Source organism: Rhipicephalus microplus, chromosome 4 (assembly GCF_043290135.1).
Source record: "Rhipicephalus microplus isolate Deutch F79 chromosome 4, USDA_Rmic, whole genome shotgun sequence".
In the NCBI taxonomy this organism is placed as follows: domain Eukaryota; kingdom Metazoa; phylum Arthropoda; class Arachnida; order Ixodida; family Ixodidae; genus Rhipicephalus; species Rhipicephalus microplus.
Genome location: NC_134703.1, coordinates 123,485,710 through 123,507,795, shown reverse-complemented (window position 1 = coordinate 123,507,795; position 22,086 = coordinate 123,485,710). Strand labels below are relative to the sequence as shown.

At 44.8% G+C, this 22,086-nt stretch overlaps 1 protein-coding gene across 5 annotated transcripts in view; it reads right to left on the bottom strand.

The window, feature by feature from the left end:
* Nucleotides 1-22,086, bottom strand: part of LOC119172339 (transcription factor 4) — a 160,620-nt gene that overhangs the window by 15,583 nt on the left and 122,951 nt on the right. For 3 of the 5 annotated variants that reach the window (XM_037423393.2, XM_037423396.2, XM_075893615.1), the window contains 11 exons: nucleotides 20,927-21,017; nucleotides 19,793-19,935; nucleotides 18,021-18,416; nucleotides 15,787-15,868; nucleotides 12,054-12,133; nucleotides 8,024-8,221; nucleotides 7,223-7,307; nucleotides 6,700-6,862; nucleotides 5,834-5,896; nucleotides 5,405-5,485; nucleotides 4,247-4,392 (listed from right to left, as the gene is read on the bottom strand). In XM_037423393.2, the coding sequence (XP_037279290.2) occupies nucleotides 4,247-4,392; nucleotides 5,405-5,485; nucleotides 5,834-5,896; nucleotides 6,700-6,862; nucleotides 7,223-7,307; nucleotides 8,024-8,221; nucleotides 12,054-12,133; nucleotides 15,787-15,868; nucleotides 18,021-18,416; nucleotides 19,793-19,935; nucleotides 20,927-21,017 (1,528 nt within the window). The remainder of the gene's footprint in view (nucleotides 1-4,246; nucleotides 4,393-5,404; nucleotides 5,486-5,833; nucleotides 5,897-6,699; nucleotides 6,863-7,222; nucleotides 7,308-8,023; nucleotides 8,222-12,053; nucleotides 12,134-15,786; nucleotides 15,869-18,020; nucleotides 18,417-19,792; nucleotides 19,936-20,926; nucleotides 21,018-22,086) is intronic. The other 2 variants (XM_037423395.2, XM_037423394.2) reach the window with 2 other exon arrangements.

The window sequence follows — 22,086 nt, the reverse complement described above, 5'->3', positions numbered from 1 at the left end:
TACTCAGACCCTTCGCTGATTGTTGTGAGGCCGAGAGTGTGGAAGGTGCCACATCGTCGTATGTCAGACCGCCGGATGCCGTCGACCGTGATGGACGCTCTCGCGAACCCGATTGCGGTGGCACCGCGTCGGCAGCCGTTGCAACTCCGGGCGTGCGCGCGTCGAACATTCTATCGCGAGTTTCGGCCCAGATTCCGAGCAGTGAAGAAATCGCGCAGCGGGCGCAGACAAGGCGGGATGTTTTGGATGCCGTAGCATCGAAGTCCGCTTCAAAGCGGAAGCTCGAGCTTCTGAACGAAGGCTGCGACGAAAATGACGGCGGTAAGGACTCCACATTCTTCATTGTAAATAAGAAGATGCTGAACGGTCTGCTTTCGTCAGTAAAGTGCAACAAGTGCGACGAAGGGTCGATACGCCTCGAGACTACGCACTGCCTTGGACTCGCGGCGAGGATGGAACTTTTTTGTGACAATTGTGGCAGAGTGAACAGTGCGTGGTCGTCCCCGAGGTGCTCCAGGCAACAAAAAACGAACCCCTTTGAGGTAAACGTGCGTGCTTTGAGGGCTGTGCAGTCAGTTGGCAGAAAACAATCTGCCATAAATGACATTTTTTCTGCGATGGACATTTCGCATCGAGCACTGCACCACAAGTCCTACCAGAGACTGCAAAGGAAGTACAGCCACCCTGCCACCACATCAGCTGCCACCCGCATTGAAGCAGAAAGTGAACAGAAGGTGCATGACATTTACAAGGACCTAGGAGGAGTGCCAGGCAACATTGACGTCATTTACGACGGCACGTGGATGACGAGGGGGCACAGAAGTCATATTGGCGTGGGCTGTGTAATCGAGCTGTACACAGGCTTGGTCTTGGACCACTGTGTCCTGTCCAACTACTGCCAAGGCTGTGCTGTTGGCCCCAAGCCTGGTGACGACAACTATGAGGAGTGGCTTGAGAAACACAAGCCACAGTGCCAAAAGAACACCGATGCTAATGCAGGCCAAATGGAAGTAGAAGCAGCGAGGATCATGTTTGAAAGATCGTTTACCAAGTACAAGCTTCGATACATCAATGTGCTCTGCGACGGTGACAGCCGTACGTACCTTGCCCTCACGCAAGACAAGGTGTATGGCTACATGGTGATTAAGAAACAGGAGTGTGTGAACCATGTGAAAAAAAGAATGGGCACTTCCTTGCGCAACCTTCTTGATGAGCACAAATCCAAAGGCCGAGGACTGAGCATGGGTGGCAAAGGCCGGCTGACGCAGGGCCTGATAAAGAAGTTGACGAATTATTATGGCTGGGCCATTAAGAGCCACCCCAACGATGTTCCTGGCATGGAGAGGGCCATCATGGCCACTTATTACCATGTAACATCCACAGACCAGGATCCACACCACAACCTGTGCCCAAGTGGGACTGACTCCTGGTGCCCGCACAATCAGGCATTGGCCAAGGGAGAGCCGCTGCCGCCTCACAAACATAAACTGCCCCCTCACGTGCGAGTGGCACTGCTGCCAATCTACAAGCGCCTCTCGAACAAAGAGCTCCTTGAAAGGTGTGCGCAGGGAAAAACCCAGAATGCTGTGGAGAGTATGAACAGCCTCATTTGGTCACTCCAGTCCAAGAGCCAGTTCGCCTCCCTTCGAAGTGTGGAAAGTGCAGTTGCAGATGCAGTCTGCCGTTTCAATGGTGGCTGCAAGAGTGCGCTGCAAGAGATCACTGCTCAACTGGGCTTCAATCCAGGAGACTGCTCTTTGCGGCGAGCAGCCGAAAAAGATGCCAAAAGGGTAAAGAGGGCTCAAAAAGCGCATTGTTCCACGACAAAGAAGCGCAAAACTGGGTTGCGCTCTACAGAGGCCAAGGCCACAGCATCTCAGGATTACTGCCCAGGAGGATTCTGAGTGTTTTAGCCATGTTGTGAACTTCCAAACAAGAGTGAACTTTCAAAGTCAGTTTTCTCAACTCTTGATTTTCGCCTATGTGCCTTCGCTAGAACATCTGTCATTTTCTAACAAAGACTGATAGAGTCGTTCCGTTTTTTGCACTAGGCTCAGGAGGCCTTTAGCAGTGCAATAAAGCTTTATCTCTCTTCTTACTCATCATTTAAAATTTTTAGAACACATTTTATAATTACTGCGATGTGTGCGCAAAACAACATCCATGTTTTGGAAATTTTATTTATGGTTACAACTAGAAAAATCAACTAATAGCTTCTTTGCACAAGTTGATGCTTTGGGAACATAATAATATGAAAAAATAATTTCATTTAGCAATAATTATCTCTTTAAGTGTGAAGAGCATTAATTAGTATAATTATGCTTGTAACTCAAAAACTACAAGACGTATTTGAAAACGGTTTTCATATTTGGAATCCTCACAATCATCCACATACACACACCAAATTTCATCACAAACAGTACATTAATAAAAAAATTAGTTTTACTTGCCACGTCCCCCCTTAAATGCGGCAAAGTTCGGCCTGAACCGGAAGGCCGTGAAAGATGGCAAATATGCTGCCATGGAGACTGCCCTAGTTGAGTGGTTGCGTCATGCCCGCAGTTCAGGAATTGCCGTGGATGGCGCAATTTTGAAGGAGAAGGCGGAGACAGTTGCATTGCACTGCGGCATTGATGACTTTAAAGCCTCCAATGGCTGGTTGGATCGCTTTAAAAAATGCAGTGGAGTTGTATACAGCCGCTGCTGTGGAGAGAGCTTGTCCGTCAGCTTCGACACTGTCGAAAAGTGGACTGCATTGCTGCCGGAATCGATACGGCAATACAAGCCGTCCGAAGTGTTCAACGGGGACGAAACTGGATTATTTCACAATATGCAGCCAGAGCAGACATTAACATTATAAGAAGAGAGCTGTCACGGGGGTAAGCGAAGCAAAGAGCTATGTTTTCAACATATCTGCAGCAGCTGGACTCAAAAATGGAGGCTAAAAACAGAAAAGATTCTTCGTCTGCTTGACAATGCGCCATGCCATCCATTAGATACGTCGCATTTGATAAATGTGAAAGTTACATTGCTGCCCCCCCAACTGCACTAGCCAGCTGCAGCCACCTGACGCCTGCGTTATCAAGTGCATGAAGCAGAAATATCGGAAGTTTCTGGTGCAGCGTCGGCTGGCGGGCACGGAACGCAAGCAGTTGGATAAGAAGCTTTCTTTGCTTGATGCAGTGCACTACATTGCTAGTGCATAAAACGCAATCACGCCAGAAACCATTGTCAACTGCTTCAGGCACTGCGGCTTTAATAGAAGTGGTGCTTGTTCTACCAGTGAAGCTGCAGTGCCTGTAGACGACAAACCAGAGTTCGGCAACCTGGAGCTGCCTGGATCTTTAGCGGACTATGTTGGTGCCGACGACGAGGTTTGCAGTGCAGTGCCGCTGGATGACATTATCGAAACTGTGTGTCCTGACACTGCGAGAACTTCCGACGAGGAAGAGATGGATGACACTGCTGAAGCTAGTGCGTCCGTTCCGACGTACGTGGACGTGTTGTGCTACGTCAACAACATTCGGCGGTTTGCTTGCGCACACGACGAGATCGGCGACTTGCTGCCAGATGTCGCAGCTCTAGAAAGAAAGCTGATGCATCGTGGCTGGGCAAACTCGCAGAAAGAAATCACAGATTTTTTTTAAGGGTGAGAATAAATATTTGTTCCCACCTCCGATAAAATGCGTGGTTGTCATTTTTTAAGTAATTTAATCTACCTTCATCGGAGCAGCGTAGATTTGTGCCGCGGACTTTCTTACGCATTATGTGACAACTGTTGTGGGGCAACAACGACCATCAGTGCCTATATTCTTGGTTTTTCGATTATACGACGATTTTGCGTGGTCCCCTGAAAGTCGTATAATCGAAGTTCCACTGTAATTGCTATCGCGATATTATTGCGCTTTTTTACTGTAAAATAATTGTTTTTGGTTAGCTCTGCCTTTAGTCTCCCTATTGTTTAATTTGCGATTTTATTTTCCAAAGTTTCGTACTGAACCTGCATATAACGAAATCTTTTTTATAACGAATTTTTCTGGGGATATACAAATTTCGTTATATCCAGGTTTAACTGTATATGGTTGGTTTTGAGCGTGCAGTGATGGTTTTGGGAGGTACTTCATCGCTATGGTGGAACTCTTCATTTTGCTAGACACTGTACAATGACTACGCCAGGGTGAGGGATAACAGCCACATTACAAGCCAACCGGGGAGCTGTACAGAGCCCCGGAGACAGATGGCTCACCCCTGACTTGCTGCTCCAGGCTGGTGATGACCTCCACTGCCTGGTGTAGGATGTTCAGCTTTGTCTGGGCCTTGTCTGTCTTCAGGTGCATCATGCACATTCGGCCCAGCTCCTTGAACGCCTCGTTTATGTCCCTTACACGTATCCTGCAACACAGGGGAACATGCACGGTCAGTGCAACACTAGTCTTGTTCACCGGCACTGGTTCATAAATATGATGCAAAGCACAGTATCTCGAAACTTGAGAGAGGGCCAAGGCGATGTGGATGGAAACGTACAGTAGGCTCCGTTTAAATGAAACCTGAAGGGACCAGAAAAATATGTTTTTTTTAAAGAGGAGTGTCGTTTATCGAGAGATAAACAGGGGTACAATATTCAAGTACAAAACCAAACATATTAGGGGCAGTTGTTCCATTTAAGCAGCAATTTCATTTAAGAGAGTTTCGTTTAATAGGATTCTACTGTACGTGCGAGCGTTGACCAATCATGTGCATCAAAAATGTTTGTTAATTTAGAGAATGTGCACAAGACAGCGGCTCATCACCCTATGTGAAAACGAAAAGGTTGCTTACAAACAGAGACATACATTTAAGGGGGGAGATCCCACTTTAAAAAATGTTTTTTTTTTTTAACTTATGGGTGAATTTTGATCAAACTTCCATTGTTTACGTATTTCAACGTGCTGACTTCAAATGTGTGATTACTTTTTCTCTGCAACAAGCACTTTCTCAAAATATTGAGAATTCATGTTTTTCGCACTGGCTAATTTTGAGGCAAATTTTCTTTTGAATGCTTGTAGTGAACAAGGAAAGTGGCACAGGAAAACGATGTTTTATGGTCAGAACTTGCAATGCTAAAAGAATGAACACTCTACACTGATTTGGGTTAACGTTACAGCATGTCAAACTTTTGCAGAGTTCGCACACTATATTCGGCTAAAAATTCAAGGGCTTTTCAAGAATTTCAAGGCTGAAAACATGAAAAATTCATGAAGTGTTCGCCTCACAAATTCTATCGTCTATCAAGGTGAAAAAGCTCTCTGTGCCAGCACCGCTGCCATTCAAAGAGAAGGATGCGCATTAAAGTGCCTGTATGGCAATGATACTAATCCACTGGCAAGGCCCAAGATGTCGGTTGGTGTTGGAGAAACCCGCTCACCTTTCCCGCGCATTGTTCGCCTGTCTCCTCTCCTTTTCTCGCTCTGCCTTAACTTCTGGGGGCTCGTCCTCGTCTCCAGAGCTGCACAAATCACCAGAAAGAAGAGCTCGGCAAAAGAGGAAACAAGAGTGGCTTGCACAGCTTCATGCACAAACCAACAATTGATCGAATGACTGCTTCCTGAAATTTAACATCTCAAGTAACATGATCATGAACAAGAGACGTTAACTAAGCCTTATGTTCAACTCGAACTACATTGATAAAATAGCCCAATTTTTATTCGCAAAAATGATATGAAACATTTCCGCTGTACTTGACATGCGATTTCAAGCATACTGTTACGCAGACTACTTATTCTAACTGGAAATTAAGCGAAAGAAGAAAAAGAAAGGTGCTTGATCTTCGTCAAATATGGTACAGGCAACTTACCCGGTAAACGCATCGCCATGCCCACTGTTGCTATTGTTTCCAGGCACTGGTTGCCAGCGGCTCCTACGGACAAAATAATAACAACACTTACTAAGTATGGTGCGAATCTGATGCAGGGACATGAAAGAGAAAGTCAACCATAAATGCATTCATTAAAATACAACAGCCTGCTGTAGTATTTCAAAAGCTGCAGTGACTGCAAAAATGAAGGAATTCTTACACTACCCTCTTATATGAGGTGCATAGAAGGTTACCAAGTGAGAATGCACGCTACATGTAACACTAAGCAGTTTCAACCATCTAAATGCAAGACTGCAATAACTACAGTGCTGCTACCACTATAGACACACGAAGTGAATGCATTAGATTATTCTAAAAGGCGAATTGTAAAGAAAGCCTGAACATACCAAAATATGCAATTTATCATGTTCGTTGAATCACAAACATATAATGCCATTATGAGCTTTAGCTGATACACTTCTATCAGTGCTCATTAGAAACCCTCAGAGGCAGTTTCAAGAGTTCCACTATCATAAAAGTGAAGAAGATTTAAAGCGATTCGTCACTTGCTAGTTGTGATGCAAATAATTACTAGAGAAAAGGTTTGCACACACATGAACCGGGCTTTTCTAAATTGTAACACGGCCCCAAAACGTGCAGCTCTTGAACCCAGCAACATACGACAAGACTAGCTCTATTTTGTCTCTCATGAATTCGTTTCTTCGGACGGTGCTGCTCTGCCCTAATGTTTCCGTAACGTCCGTACTCTAGCTCACTTCTATCTTGACACGAAGCCTGAATCCGAAGTGGCCGTCTCTAACGACTGCCTCGGCTTCACAGACGCAGGGAGATTGCACAAAACTGACCGAGACCTCTTGCTGGACTTTCCTCCCCCAGAGGAAGACGTGGCAGTCGGGGTGGTCAGGCTGGCGCCCAGGGGACCCGGGGAGTTCGGGGGGCTGATCTTGGTGTGCTCCAGTTTGTCTGTCTCCTTGCATTTCTCCACCTTGATGCCCGGGCTGGTCTCCACTGCACGGATTTATACAAAAGTAAGACAGCGGACTTTGTTACTGCAAAGCGATAATTGAGCTGTTGACGACAATGCACTACTGGGGGAAAATGCATTAATTTCAAACTCCTAAAACTTAGAACGCACCGCTCGAACTCAAGTAAACCGGTGCTCCAACATTCTAACTGTGCAATGCCGCATCCCATTAGGCTATGCTGGACAGCATTCAGTATCATTCAAGAAAATCTTTGCACTGGTATGCTACGACTGCACAACAATTAACACATGCTATGTTACATTCCATACTTCTACGAATCCTTTAGTGCCAGAAACACACTGATGAATAAGACGGCTTGTTGTCAAAAGCACCAAGCACTTACTGTAATGAGCTGGGTTCTGGCTGCCGGGAGTCGTTAGAGACGTCCTGCTTCTCATGGAACTGTCGGAGAGGGCGGGCGGGCTTGCCTGCAGAGCGAAAATGAGCAATGAATGCACGCACAATAGCATATTTCCATGTGATCGTGACATTGAGGACGGCAGCAGAAATTCATTTTGCTGATCTAATGGTTTTTCCAATAAACTTGCTGGAGAAGAGCACTATCGTCAATAAACATTCATGGGTTCACGACATTTTCCTTCAGCACTTTTCCACAAAAAGCTTTAGCTTTAACGGAATACAAAAGAAAATTTGCGAAATCATTGAAGAAGCTGAATCAGCAGAAAATATGGAAGAGTGGACTGTACACGCAAACAGCTGTCCACAAAAGAAAAAAGAATAATTTGCAGGAAGTTTGCACAAAGCCAGGTGAAGCTTCGCATGGTGAAGCTGGTCAATCCTGAAGCCTTCTGGCTAACACCGGTTACTTTCTTTTGATTTTCTGTTGCAACAGCAATCATGTGGACCGTCTTGACGGGTTTTCGCCGTCATCATTGCCGTCATGTCACATACAAATTCTAAATTGATAAGAACCCTCAGTGCATCATATGTTCTACCTGCAGGTAATAGCGCGGGAGCACGAGTTGATTAACACGGCTGACGAGCCGGCCAGCCGGCCCATCTCCGTCGCTCATTTCTTTGGCACACACCAGCTCATGATTATGATAGTTTTCGTGGTCGTCCATTTTATTTCACGCTTTAACAGCTTCACCGCCAAAATAGAGGGCAAGGAATGGATGCTCACTCCGTGTGCGTCAAGGGTGGGCATGCCAGGCGAGAAGGGGTGTCCCGCCGTTAAGGAGGCCAGCAGTCCATTGGAGTGGGCACCAGGCGTGAGCCCCAGTGTGGGCCCCAGGTTGGGACCGACAGAGGCACCCTCGGCGTGATTCCGCAAGACGCTCAGTGCATCGTCCAGATGCTCCTCTATAACCCCTCGCGTTTGCTGCAAACCAAGCAATCACACACATCAGCGATGAACTAAAGAAAGTACATCAACAAGAAGCACACTGAACCAGACATACGAGACACTAAAAGATGACACAGCTTATTTGCGTGACAGTAGATGAGGGGAGCAAATGCTTTGGAATTCTGGCATTTCAGAATTCGAAATCCTGAACTGGCCACGAGGCAAGCCACAGTGAGAGACTTGGGATTAATTTTCACAAACTTTGGTTTCTTAATGTGAATCTAAATCTTGTTACTAGGGTATTCCTTATTGAAAGGAAGTTGCTTTGACTGGGGTCAAATTGCCACCTCTAGCTTGACAGTGAGACGTAGTCACCAAGCTAGTGCAGTGGAGCTGCAGCTACTCGACGTTACTGTGACTAACAGCCGCTGCTGCTTGTGTCAAAGTCATGACAATTATTTTGATTATTGTACATTATCACTGAATCTTCATTTTTGCCTCCACTCACAGCAATACTAAAAGACAACATAGAATGAAAAGCATCGTGTTTAACTAACCAATGCATGAGTGTTAGTTGAAGCCAATTCACAAGAAATAAAACAAGAAGAAGACATTGTGATACAGACACAGAAGGAAATACAGCGTTTTGACATGGAGCAACAAATCCACCAGAACACATAAAGCAGTACAAAGCATGTGTAAGCAATCAGCACTGTACAACAATATAAGCATGCAGCGTACTCTGCCGTTTGATAACAACGCAGTCACACCACCCGAATTACTTCCGACACTGAAACCACTCACGATGCCACTGTGATTGGCACAAACTTGACAACGATCAATTCGCAATGTCAAGGAAATCCAAATTGTGTCACTCGTAGATCAAACTAAATCGATTGATTGATATGTGGGGTTTAACGTCCCAAAACCACTATATGATTATGAGAGACGCCGTAGTGGAGGGCTCCGGAAATTTAGACCACCTGGGGTTCTTTAACGTGCACTCAAATCTGAGCACACAAGCCTACAACATCTCCGCCTCCATCGGAAATGCAGCCGCCGCAGCCGGGATTCGAACCCGCGCCCTGCGGGTCAGCAGCCGAGTACCTTAGCCACTAGACCACCGCGGCGGGGTATCAAACTAAATCTGAAAGCTACAATTAGTGGCAGTAAATGTGGTGGGAATTTCTTTGTTGCATTTTCATGGGTTGTGTGTGTGCACCTGATTATTACCTCATCTGGCTTGCCTGCACACCTAAAAGACTATTGGCCCTAGCATGTGTTCCTTGTTATGTTCGTGCCAATAAATACGCTCTACACCTTTCAATAAATGTTATGTTTATCCAACTACATTGATACTTTACTGGTCCAGCGTCGCTATGTGCACGCACGCCATGGCTATGCTACAGTCCTCGTGCTTGATAGCATTCTGGTTGGTAAGATGAAAAGACAAACTTTGCCAAGGACTCAAAAGATGATTCATACCAGCAATGTACAAAAATCAGCAATATCCAAGACAATCTCATACGCCTTAGAAGCAAGTTGAACCGAAGAATCAATTACTTTTAAGAAAAAAGCTCTCATTATCACTTGTACTAATGAAACATCTGGTAAACGTCCTACAATGTCATGATGTTCATGTCATGAAGCGCTGCTTACAAGAAATGTGAATAGAGTATGTCACGCACAAATAGCAGGCCACTCGTTTACTAATATGAGACAGTTCAGAGTGTCTGAGCTCCAGTCTCTTCGGGGGAGAGAGAAAAAAAAAAACAAAAACATCCATTTATCAGTGTTATGTGTACAACTCCACACTACAAAACTTCTCACATTTTCATGCCACCACAGCAACTGAGATGAACATTACTGCGATTTAAAGTGATATTTTACAATAAATTAATAATAAATACAATAAAGCAAAAATTTTACATATGCACCTGAACAAGATACAGCAATGAAAAAGATAACAGTGGCTTCCCACTGCAAACTTTCACGACTGAAAACTTTGTTTCTGGAAGCAGTGAAAAACTGAACTTATTGTTAGTCAGGCGCCCAAATTTACATTCATAACAGCGTGAAGTAACACTTCATCTATATGTGCTCATCAAGCTCTACTAGATGGCACATTGAAGGTTAATTACACACTCAAGATCAGTATCCAGGATCAGGCAAAAAATACTGCTACGTTTAACTAAAGCCGGCAAAGATGCAATAAGGTTGCTAGTAGCATGCTAATCTAATCTTTTAGGGGGGGGGGGGGGGGGGAAGGAATACACTACAGTCGGATACAGCTTAAGATGACCGCAAAAGTCTCGCTCAGATGACCGCATCGTGGAAGCCGATCACTTCTGTGGCTAAAAAAGGCAGTCCCACTCATGCACTATGCATGAGTGGGACTCCACTCCACTTTGGTGTTCTCCAAAGGCCGCCTGCTTATGATGTCGGTGTAGAGGGCACCTCCATTAGCGCAGGCCTGTGCGCATCCATCTTTGAGGGGGGGAATGCCACGTTATTCTAAAGTTGCAATGAACAATACATTTTTTCATAGGGGGAAAAAGTAATCACTGCCATGCTAGACTGCGCACGGGAGTACAAAGGCCGAAGTCACAACCTCGACTGTATTTTGCAGGACTCGTGCATGGCATGACATGCAGATTTTAGAGTTTAGTTTATTTTACCACATACTCCACATTACGTAACATAATCTATACATTCATGGCATTGACCGCTATGCGGCGGCGGTAGAATATGCGAAAGCATGGACAACTTCGACAGGAAACTGACCATAACTGCAACTCGTCAACACAATCTGGCAACAAAGCGTGTTCACGGACACCACAACACAGGGACAATGAATGCGAACTCAACGGACGCCACGGGACGACGCGGACATGCGGTTAGTTACCTCCACAGCGTCTCCCAAAAAATGAAAGTCATCATCACAAGCGTCGGCAGCCAGAGCCGTAGAATGGTGCTACGTCAGGAGGGTCAAGAGAACAGCAGTCAGGTCGTGCACGTGTTACGAAATCTTTGCAACCAACGATAAAGAGACCAAAAGACCGCACTTCTTTAGAGGCTGAAAACAACAGGGAGTACCCGCATTCACGGCAGAGTAGTGCGAAACGAGAATGCGCGGTGCACCCACCATCATCATCAGCCTGACTACACTTACTACAGGACAGAGGCTTCTCCCACGTTCCACCGATCAACCTGGTCCCGTGCTTGCTGCTGTCGCGTCATGCCCGCAAGCATCAACCAACCCAACTTTCTGTTTCATCCTCTCGTGTTTGTCTTTTATTGGAAACTATCACTCTTGATGACCAGCGGTTATCTTGCCAACGCGCTATGTGCTTTGCCCTTGCCCATTTCTTCTTGATTTCGGCTATGATGTCCTTACGACCTCTTTGTTCCCTGACCCACTCTGTTCTCTTCCTGTCCCTTAAAGTTACACCAATCATTTTCCTTTCCATTGGTTGTGCTGTCCTGTCGTCTTTGCTAGTGTGTACTTATGTGATAGTTTCAGTGGTTTTTTTGTTTCCATCAATATCTGTAATGAGTTCGAAATCAGCACTGCACAGTTATTTTATGATGTCTTTATTATCATTTTAATCCCACTGATTGCTACCTCAGAAAACTGCCCACGACACTTTTACTTTTTGGATGAGCTTCAAGAAAGTAGGCATATCTTGCATTCGGAGCTGTCAATAATTTTTGTTACATCCAGAATTGTCTGTATTTTCTAAGCATGAAACAATAACAGAATAAAAAAAAGAAAAACAAACAGACAGAGCAAACACGGGAATGCACAAAAGTGTTTGAGAATAAGCTCAAACTGGTCCGTTAACAACTACAACTGTCAACCACTTACCAGCTGGTGCATTGTAGCTTCCTGGAAACTAGACGGAGGTTGGCTTTGCTGCGCATTATTCCTCGACCACTGAGTTACCGCTGCAAGTGAGAACAAGGGCAGGCAGACGTCACTACATATTACAAAGGTGCAAGGCTCTGGCCTCCTTCCACTTTTTACCGTGAGGACACACGAAACCACCAATAGTCTTGTTAAAATTTGTTGGACTACTAGTTGGTAACTCGCCATGTTGAAAGTAGATCCTGCACAACTTGGAAATACCTTGAAACGCTCACACATTAAAACACTCTTCCACTCAAAATTTGGTAAGTGTAATAGGTGCTTTTTGAGTGGAATAGTGTGCGAATGTGCGAGTGTTTCAAGAGATTTTCCAAGTCGAGCTAGAGTTACCAACAATATATCACTGTTACGTACCCGCAAAGTTCTACAGATTTACAATGAGGGCAGTGCATACTGGCAAATGGCTAAGAGTCGAAACAAGGCGGGAAACAAATGACCTGCAAGGCAGTTGCACACACTCAGGTAGCCTCCAATCTGTGAAATAAACTACCCAAAATTAGGCAGAGCTACAACTAATTTAAAGGGACACTGAACTGAAACAGCAATTTCTTTTTTTAGATTGATTAGGTGCTTTCAGGCAACTCTAATATTTTTAGTCTTACCATCATCAGTTCATTTTTAGAAGAGAATATTAAGCTCAAAGTACCATTTTCGAACTACAGCAGAAATCTATACACGCGATGTCACAAATTTCGAAGTGTCCTCATCGTCTTTTGCTGGCATTGGCGCAATGAAAGTTCCCGAAACTTGGTATCTTGTGTCTCTGGCCCCATCAGCAGACACAGTGCTTTGTTTTTATCTGTTGGAAGCTATGCAGGTCTTAGTAAACACTGTCAAAACTTATGACTTCACGTTCGGAGCAGGAAATTCAAGGTGGCATCGCCGCCTCCATTTCATTTTCTTTTTTGTGCGTTTTCTCACTGACCGAGAATCTTCTCGTGGTGAATGCGGTGGTTTACGAATTGTGAAAGGGTAATTTAATGGTTGCAAATATTGTTCTTTTGAGTTCCTTTAATGTCACAAAGCAGAGTTGGTGCAATTCCTTTGCTTTCACCAAAGCAGGTCATGGAAACTCGGTGCTAGTTCCGATTTCAAGGAACATGGTTGCTCGTAGCGGTTGCCGGGCGTCCTAAGATCCCGTTGAACAGAGTGAGTTTGATGTGAATGTTTGCATTTAATGGCTTTCACAACTTCTTGCAAACAAAAAAACTTGATATTCCTCTGAGGAACTTCTCTTTTTGTTTATATGTGTTTTTCTTAATCCTTAATTTGTTAATTTTAAATCAGGCAAAGCGAGGGAAGCGACTGACTTGAGTTTGCAGCCCTTGCCTCCTCTCCTTCTTGCCCCCTCACTCAGCGATATTAGAAGTTAGATCACACTCAGTTATATCACTCAGTTGGCGTGCGTGCCAACTACGGGAAAGATAAAGGCAGCAAGTGGTGGCAGGCACAGAAGAGAAGCCGCAGTGAGCGACACCGAACAAGTGAACCCCGCATTTGTCGAAGATGGCTTGCTCGGGCAACACAAGCTTTCCACGGCTCTGCAGTGTGCTAACACGGTGATACCTAGTTCTGTGAAGGTTTCTCAGCATTTTCTAAAGATAACGGATGAGCACAAGTACTTTGACCCATTATTTGAGCAGGTATTGATTTTGCACGACGACATGAGTAAACCAAGTTCTCTGCAAGTCTGACTGGACTGACATAAGTGCGGTGTGGCTTGTTTGATTGGTGAAGACGGCAGCCAAGCTCCTATTGGGAAAATGCCTTTATTGAAAGGCTTGAATTCAAGTTGGCTCGGCTACATAGTTTTAGTTTTCTTACTTTAGGCGTATAGTTCAAATGATTTCAAGTAGTTATGCACTGCTACCCACTCATAAAATTCTTCTCGCCACTCTTTGATATCTTGCGAGTCTTTACTTCTAATACTAGCTGTCACTCAAATACACGTGATGGACTAAATGCTTATTAATATTACCACAGAGACGGTGGGTGGAGCCAACGTTTTCGCAAGTTCCTCACAACGCCGTTGCCCCGATGAGGATTCGTCAACTTGCCGAAACAATTTCCAGCAACGTTCTTTCTCGAAAAACTACTGATCGCTTCAAGCCTCTCCGTGCCTCTGAACTTCAGTCTCAATTGGTATCCAAGTTCTGTGTACGCCGGCATAACAAACGTGATTGGCTTAAATACGAGTTGTACTTGCAATTGTTGATAATTTTTCGCACTGGTAATAATATTCTGGGTTCAATGTTTTCCCATTATGCCCATTTATCAGTTGTAAGTTAAAGCTGGTTTTATAGATTGACACTTTCACACTACGTGTATGTGTTTTTTTATACGAAACTTGTAATAAAAATGTTCATTTTATTTGTGCCGATTGAGTTTCGTCTTATATTCAGACATCAATCAGCTCAACTTTCGCCTCTTCTGAACACACGAACAAAATTTGGGAAAAAATATTATACATTTTAGGAATGGCTGCATCGCCTAAGCAGCCAGCGGGCTTGAGCACGAGTGTATTCCGCTAGCGTGAAAAGTGGGGAAGGAGGGATTTTGTGGCCACTATCCTTTCAATTTTTCATCCTTTCCCTCCATTTTGGGATGTCACCACTAATGCATGAGAGAAATTTTTTGTTCGTGATTTATTTTTTGAGGATTCCCGGCAACCGTCAGTGATAAAAGCAGCGCTGCCGCTGTGTCTTAGCATGCGAGAGTGAATACATGAGAGGTATAAGAAGTTTCCGCCTCCTAACCAAAGCTCTCTGTGCCCTCCTTCCCATTTCCCCAGCACCACATCTGCTCGAGCGCACCCTCTACCTTTGGTCAGCTTCATTCACTGTCACAGCCAATCACGCTCCTGCTCTCTTTTCTCCCCAGCACCTGCTTTGCGCCTGCCGCAGCTTTGCCTTTCTGCTCCACATCGCTTCACCTTCTTTACGTCGCTACACTTTCTCCACCAGGCTTACCTCTCTACCTAGGCTTCCCTCTTACCCACATAGCTGCACAAATACTCCCCCTCTCGCCATGCTTTGCTCACACAGCTCAGCTAGAAAGTGCGAGGACAACAAATCCCAGGGATTTCTTTACTTCAACTTGAAACTCCTCTACGCTCGAACCTCATTCATAACTAAGTTGCATCTTACACACACAAAAAGTTTGTTATAACAAAAAATTCGTACTAAAGGTATATTTCTAACACTGTATCTATTGCAAGACTATTCTTCATTTGCTTCGTTATATCCAGGTTTGTTATATCGGGGTTTGAGTGTACTATTAAAATTTCATGGGCCAGAAGCAAGCAGTGAGTGGCTACCAATAGTACACTTTTATTTTTTAATAAGTAGACTGCAAGCACACACAATAGATACAAAACGGAAAACACACCCTGCCTTGACACAGTCAGCGGGTGCACACTTGCACCATAGTACTGCCTCTGGGCGACCTCCCACTCAATGTTACATAACCAAGGCCGTTTAATTCAAGTGTCCCTTATTTCATGTACAAGTGCTCCTCACAATAGATTACCAACTTGCCCAACACCTCGTTCTTTTAAAACGAATGGGGAGAAAGCCACCACGATGATTAAAAATGTAGTATTTCGATCAATGCACAATGCAGGCAACTATAATATCAACATGTGACATGCTGTCTAAGGTTAGGAGAGACTTACCACAGAGTGGGGGAGGTGAACTGACAGGTGTGGAAGACGTTGATGAAAAACTGCTTGCTTGGTGTTCGGCTGAATACATCTGCTAAAAGCCAGACACAAAAGGAAAACAATGATACGTGTAAGGATCGCGTCCAGCCACAAAAGAGGGACGGCATGAGCGTGCAACCAACTCAGCAACGAGGGGCCCTTCAACACTTTTTTTCCCAACTGATCATCAAATGACGTAATTAAGTAAATTAATCAGTTCCCAGATCGGCTACCTCAGAAATTTCTGTAAGCCACCAAGTAGGGGCGGAGTTGCCAGGCACTACACGCACCTGTGTCTCTCCTGCTCTTTTTGAATGTGTGAGCATGTTGAAAGCAACACAAGAAGGGGCACAACAGGGGGACAAGACGCAATATGACCTTAAATAAAGCTGGCATGCCTGCGTGTGTGAGTTGGTGAGAATTGTGGCGTTCTTCTCTGGCTTGTAAGTAGACGTTAAACTGGCATTGGTAGTTCATTCTTACATCGCTTAGTGTGTACCAAAACGTCGTTCCAGACCAACAAGATTTGACAGTACGTGAAGTTTGAGTGCACTACTAGTACAAGCGATCCCGAATATATCAGACTCGGATTTATCAAATTAATGGCTACATAGAATAGTTCAGAAGTCCCCTTGAATTTCCCTTCTAAACGTACGAGACCAGTAAATCTGTATGTCGAACTCCGGCACAGCGGGTCATCCGCTACTACTATATCGAACGATCTGCTGCGTCGAAGCCCAGAAAGTGCATTTTTACGAGAAAATATTGATCAATTTTCGGCCCTGTTCTAAGAAGTTGCAATTCCTGCGTAAACGCAGGTGACGTAAAGGTGGTGTTATTCTATCGCACTGATATGGTTCGTTGCGCGGCGCTTGCGAGCGCACCGGTATGTTTTATGCGCGATCTGCAGGTATTAATGCATTGGCGTAGTGTCTTTCGAGAAGACCAATATTAGAGGACACCAAAATGAGAATGCAAAGTGATTTGGTAATCTTGTTGCAATCTTTGCATTCTCTTTCTTGTTTGTAAGCGTGCTATGGCATGCGAGCCTTAAAAGCATGACCTTCAAGATTTACAACTCCGCGACATATTTTTGGTGATGCCAGTTTTAAAATGCATCTCTCCGAGGCTACGCTTTTTCTAGTTTTTCGGATCAAAGCTGGTGAAAGCAGCAGCTGCCAGCTATGAAGCCACACGTGACATCGATATCGCCAACATGTTGACGATAGGAACTCAGCGTTGTCTGTTGCGCCTTCTGGGCTTGTCTACTCGCCTCGTTCCTGATAGGTCTGCATTTGAAAGTTGAACTGAACGTTAACCCGCACATAGCGATAATATTTGACTGGCGTTTAGAGCGACTTAGAGGGACGTCAAGTGAAGCATCATCGTCAACTTTCCTAGCAAACCAGGTGACGACTTCGGGTGTGTCATGACTACTAACAACGTACGGTGCCTCAATGAATTCTGCGGCTTATGAGCATTTACAAGCACTATTTCGGACAGCAAGTGACTTCATCAATGCAAAGATCATGTCTGCCGTTGAAGAGGAAGTGTACCCATGTGGTTATCAATATGCCAGTGTCTTCTCTGCTGCCACTAACCAAGCTTGAGCCACGCTACAAAGCTTGCATCGGCGTTCTGCATCAATCAACACTGTTGTGGCCGAAGGAGCTTAATTCGACTATTTGAAAAGCTTCAATGATAATGAGGATGACTGGAACTTGACAGCTTGCAAGAAGCACGACAAGTTTATGGACAACTACAGTAGACTCACAGTAAAAAGGAACCCGGAGAGACTGGGAAAGAAAACTCGATTTAACAGGAGTTCCGCTTACCGAGAGTTGACCAGCGGTGCAGAACACAGGCACGAATCCAATTTGGCCAGAGGCAGCTATTTCGTTTAACAGATTTCCATTTACTGGTAGTAATTTCATGTTAAATAAAGTGCAGCAACTTGCAGTTCACACCTTGTTCTTTATTATACTGTGAGTGAATCATTATGTTGGCATTTCTAACGAATTCCGAGGCCCTAATGTAGATATTTTTGTATTTTGAATTATCAATATATTGAACTATGTCACAATCTCTTTGGAGCTCAATACTACTACCATGTACCACTACTACGACAACAACAGAAATTGAACCTTGGATGACTTGGTTGTAAAACACTGCATATAGCAAAAAACGCAAAGAGAAGGGTGACTGACCGAGGCGATCGCTTTGACCAGGGTGTCGCTCGCCTGCGAAGAGGCTGACGGAGGGTGTGTGGAGGAGTTCGCCGAGGCCGCGGCACCTGCCGTCCGAGACGAAAGGGCGTCGGGTGCCGTAGGCACCGGGGAAGAGCCCTGATTGGTGCTGCCGGCAGAGGTGCCGCTGGCGCCGGCAGCTGCCGCAGGAGTCGGTACTGACACAGGCACCACGGTGCCAGTGTTTGTGCTGCCTGCAGTGACGGCAGCCGTGCTACCACTGCCACTGCTGCCATTGTTCTGTTGCGAGGAGTAGAGCGGGGAGGCACCGGCCCCGCGGAAGCTCGACATGGGGGGCAGGGTGGTGGAGGACATTAGGCCTGCGGGTTCCTGGCCTGGAGACACAGTACCATACGCCTGCATGGAAGAAGGCACACCGTCAAAACGAACGTAACGTGCACGGTGAACCTTTAGAACAACCACCGCTGCTGTAGTCAACGAGGCTACAAGCAGTGTAGCTTTTCATTTAATGACACTTCGACGCAACGTCAGGGACACAACACAAGAATGCACTGGCAGCAAACTGCAAATGCACATATGTATACATAGGCTATTTTGTTGCATGCAACATGTCCAGAAAGGACATTTCAGAAGGTGGCAGCAATAAAAGCATGACTTTGGTCAATGTGCTCCTGCACCAAATATATAACCCTGCAGCATTATCAAGAGTTTTGTTTTGAATGCTGTATGAAGTGTGATGTCTTGCTTTTCAAGCTCATGTAAACAGAAATGAGAATGTGGAATTAGCTAATACAGAGCGAAACACTTTTAACAATGTTTGCCACAGTCGCAGTACTGTCAGTTTCGTTGCCCACTATGCCTACTAATACAGCGAAATGTCAGTGAAGAAAAAGCATTACTTGTAACACTCTCTGTTTTAAAAGATGGAGAAACCAACCAAGCCATTGTCAAACGTCTCTCATAGCAGTGTTGTGAGAGACATTTGACAATGGCTTGGTTAGTTTCCCCATCTTTCCCACTTTAACAACATTGCATACAAGAGACACAGTTACAAGGAACACCAAGTTACTAGTAATAACTTTCCTGGGTCCACACAAACAATTCTTGAATATTTAAAAGAGACACAAATTACACATGCCCACGCAATGCTTATCCACAGTCGGATGCCACTTCTGACGTGGTGGCGACTGCAAAGTGCACAGTACTTTCTGCCATTATGCTTTTATAATCGCTGTTCTGCTACACTACCACACTGACTTTACAAAAAAAATACACAGCATTGAAAACCAAGACAAGACGAAAAAATAGAGTGGACCCCAAGAGCACAGATTTGAAACTGAAATTTAAAACAAAAAAATGAGGCGGCTAACACTGACTACTAGGCAAAGCCAGAAGCCAGTAGTGAGTAGGCAGTGTGTGCAGTGCTGGCCATCTTGCATGCCAGTGGTATAGTAGTTGGTCTCCCTAGTCACCTCCATGTTTCCACGACAAAGCTGTCCTTGAATTGCCGACAGTGCCACTGACCCTGTTACCTTCCCGTGAATCTTTGCCACGTTAAAGTTATATCAAAAAGTGATGGAGTCATGCCCTTCAGTGTCTGCAAAATTTTCAGTTACAAGAGACCTTCAATACATGCCTCCCAGCTCCCTGGAGTATCTCTTGTAACGCGACTTTACCATACCACTACTGGCGCTGTTGCATAAACCAACATACATGAGCTCGAAGATCTGGGAACAAAAAAGAAAAGAAAAAGCCAGACAGCTGCCACCCACCATTGATTCGGGAGGGAGGTGCATGGAGGAGAAGGCAGACGATGTGGAGGGCAGGTGAGAGGTCTGGTTCCCCAGGTAAGAGTATGAAGGCTGCAGGTTTTGGGTTGAGGGCCAAGGGTCTCCTGCTCCTCCATGGCTCCCGTCTGCACAGCATCAATCCGAGCCATTACAAGCACAATTCCACCACTAATGCAACACTTTTTAAAGTGGATGTTCTTTGACTCTGAACTGGTCATTTCAGGCTTGGCTGAAAGATCCGGCTGGTACATCTTTTGAGAGACAAAGCTTTCATCACTTTAGTGCTGAAATTAACCTTCACCAATAAATTCAAACTTGGCTGGTCGTCATACACCCGCCTGATCACCACTGTAGTAGCGATCATGGCTGCTATCAGCCAATTTTCCAAAGGGAACGCGTTCAACGCATGCCACCCCTTGTTAAAATTACCAGTTTTCGATGTGCTGGCAGTTTTCGAAATTATGACATGAAAAAGGCATTCCAGAGACTGTCATCACAGAGATTACTAGGTTAAAATGACGAGAATTTGTAGTTGAGAAGTTCAATAACAGGAAGTTGGTGCTGGAGCCAACATTTTGACCAGCGAACTTGTCTTTTCGGCGCTGCAAAGTTGCAACCTTGAACAAACAAGTCCGCTTATGCACTCCCAGCCCGCCCTCCACCCCGTTTCCGAATTTCTCATTGCATGCTTCCAGCTTCTTTTTTGTCTTTCTAGAGCATTTGTACTTGCAGCTTTCGCAGAACCTGCACTCCTATTACAGAGATAGTTGCTCTTTGAAAGTGACGACTGCAGATATTTCCATTTTTTTTTTAGTCCTTTATTGAAAAACTTACCACCCTTGCACAGTATCATTTAATTTCTCAATAAAATTTGCAACATGATAGGCAACACAAAGACATACAGTTACTGACCAAAAAAATTTAAGCAATAGTGTTCATTTCCTTTTTTTTATTACTGTATTAAGCTTAAGAAAGGTTTCACAAACCCACTTAGAATATGCACTAAAGCATGATGCAAACAAAGTCACGTCGTAAAGTATTGCAAAGCCTCCCCAGCATTACATTTTATGCATTGGATGCTTAGTCGAGCAACAAGTAAAAAAAAAAAATGCTTACCAATGAAATAGGCCTCCCCATAAAGGCCCGGTGCTGCCTTCGGAGAGGAATATCGCGGTGAGGTTTGTTCGAAACCATCCGAATGGTAAGGCTGCAAAAAGAAAAAAGTGAAATGACGTTACACAGGTGCAAGGAATAAACAAGCATGAAAGTGGCTCTACGAGAACACTGTAAATGCAAGTCACAAGAACTATTGGAAGAAAGTGCACAAAAAACACATTCTGTTTTGCCTCATGAGGCACAGTGGTTACAGCATCTGGAAGCCTAGAGTTCAAAAGTCCCTGCAACTAAACCGTGGGCATTTTTGCTAATACCTAGCACTGATGTGCACTCCTTTGTGTTGCGCTCTGCAAGCTTGGGGCCCAACTAAAGTTTTGCTTACTCGCTCGCTGAGATCGTTAACACATTTACAAAATTAAACACATGGAAATGTGAAAGGAAGAAAAATTTCGATCGTTTATTGTACAATTTGGTGTCATATTGAGAGCATATTTCGCTTGGAGAACTAAGCAACGCGCTTGCGGCTGCACACCGACCCACTACGTCATGGAGGCAAAGTTGGAAAAGCACGCTGGAAAAGTGGTGCTGTATAAGAAATCGAAATACAAAGGAAGGCCAGTCTTGCAAAGAAAATGATAGCTGTATTTTACGAATAACTTCCCGCAACTGTCTTAGTATCATAATAACAAGAAAGAAAAACAGCCCTTATTTCAGCAAGGCAAAATGAAAAAATTATCAGTAAACTTAATCGAGTGTTGACACAAAATATTTTTGCATTTTTTTAAAGAGCAGTAGGTAATTTATGACCCATTATCAGGGTTGGAAACCACGTTCATGTGAGAGCACGACAGATTATCTATTTAGGGATGTGTTTAGAGCACCCAGTGGCAATTTTGCTTTGAAAAAGCATCGGGCCAGGCAGGAGCAGTTCTGGTAGTTAGGTAAATGCAGCTGGCCACATGAACCAGGCAAAACCACGCAAGACTGTCACGTAAGTGCTGCATGCAACGGAGTGTGCCACACCGACAGCCAGCCCAGCCAGCACATGCGAAGCCACAAACACAGTGGACATCGCGGCAGCTCAAGCACAATGCGTGCGCCAGCAGCTAGCAGACACAAATTCGCGACGCAGGTTTGTTTACGTTATCGCCACATCGATG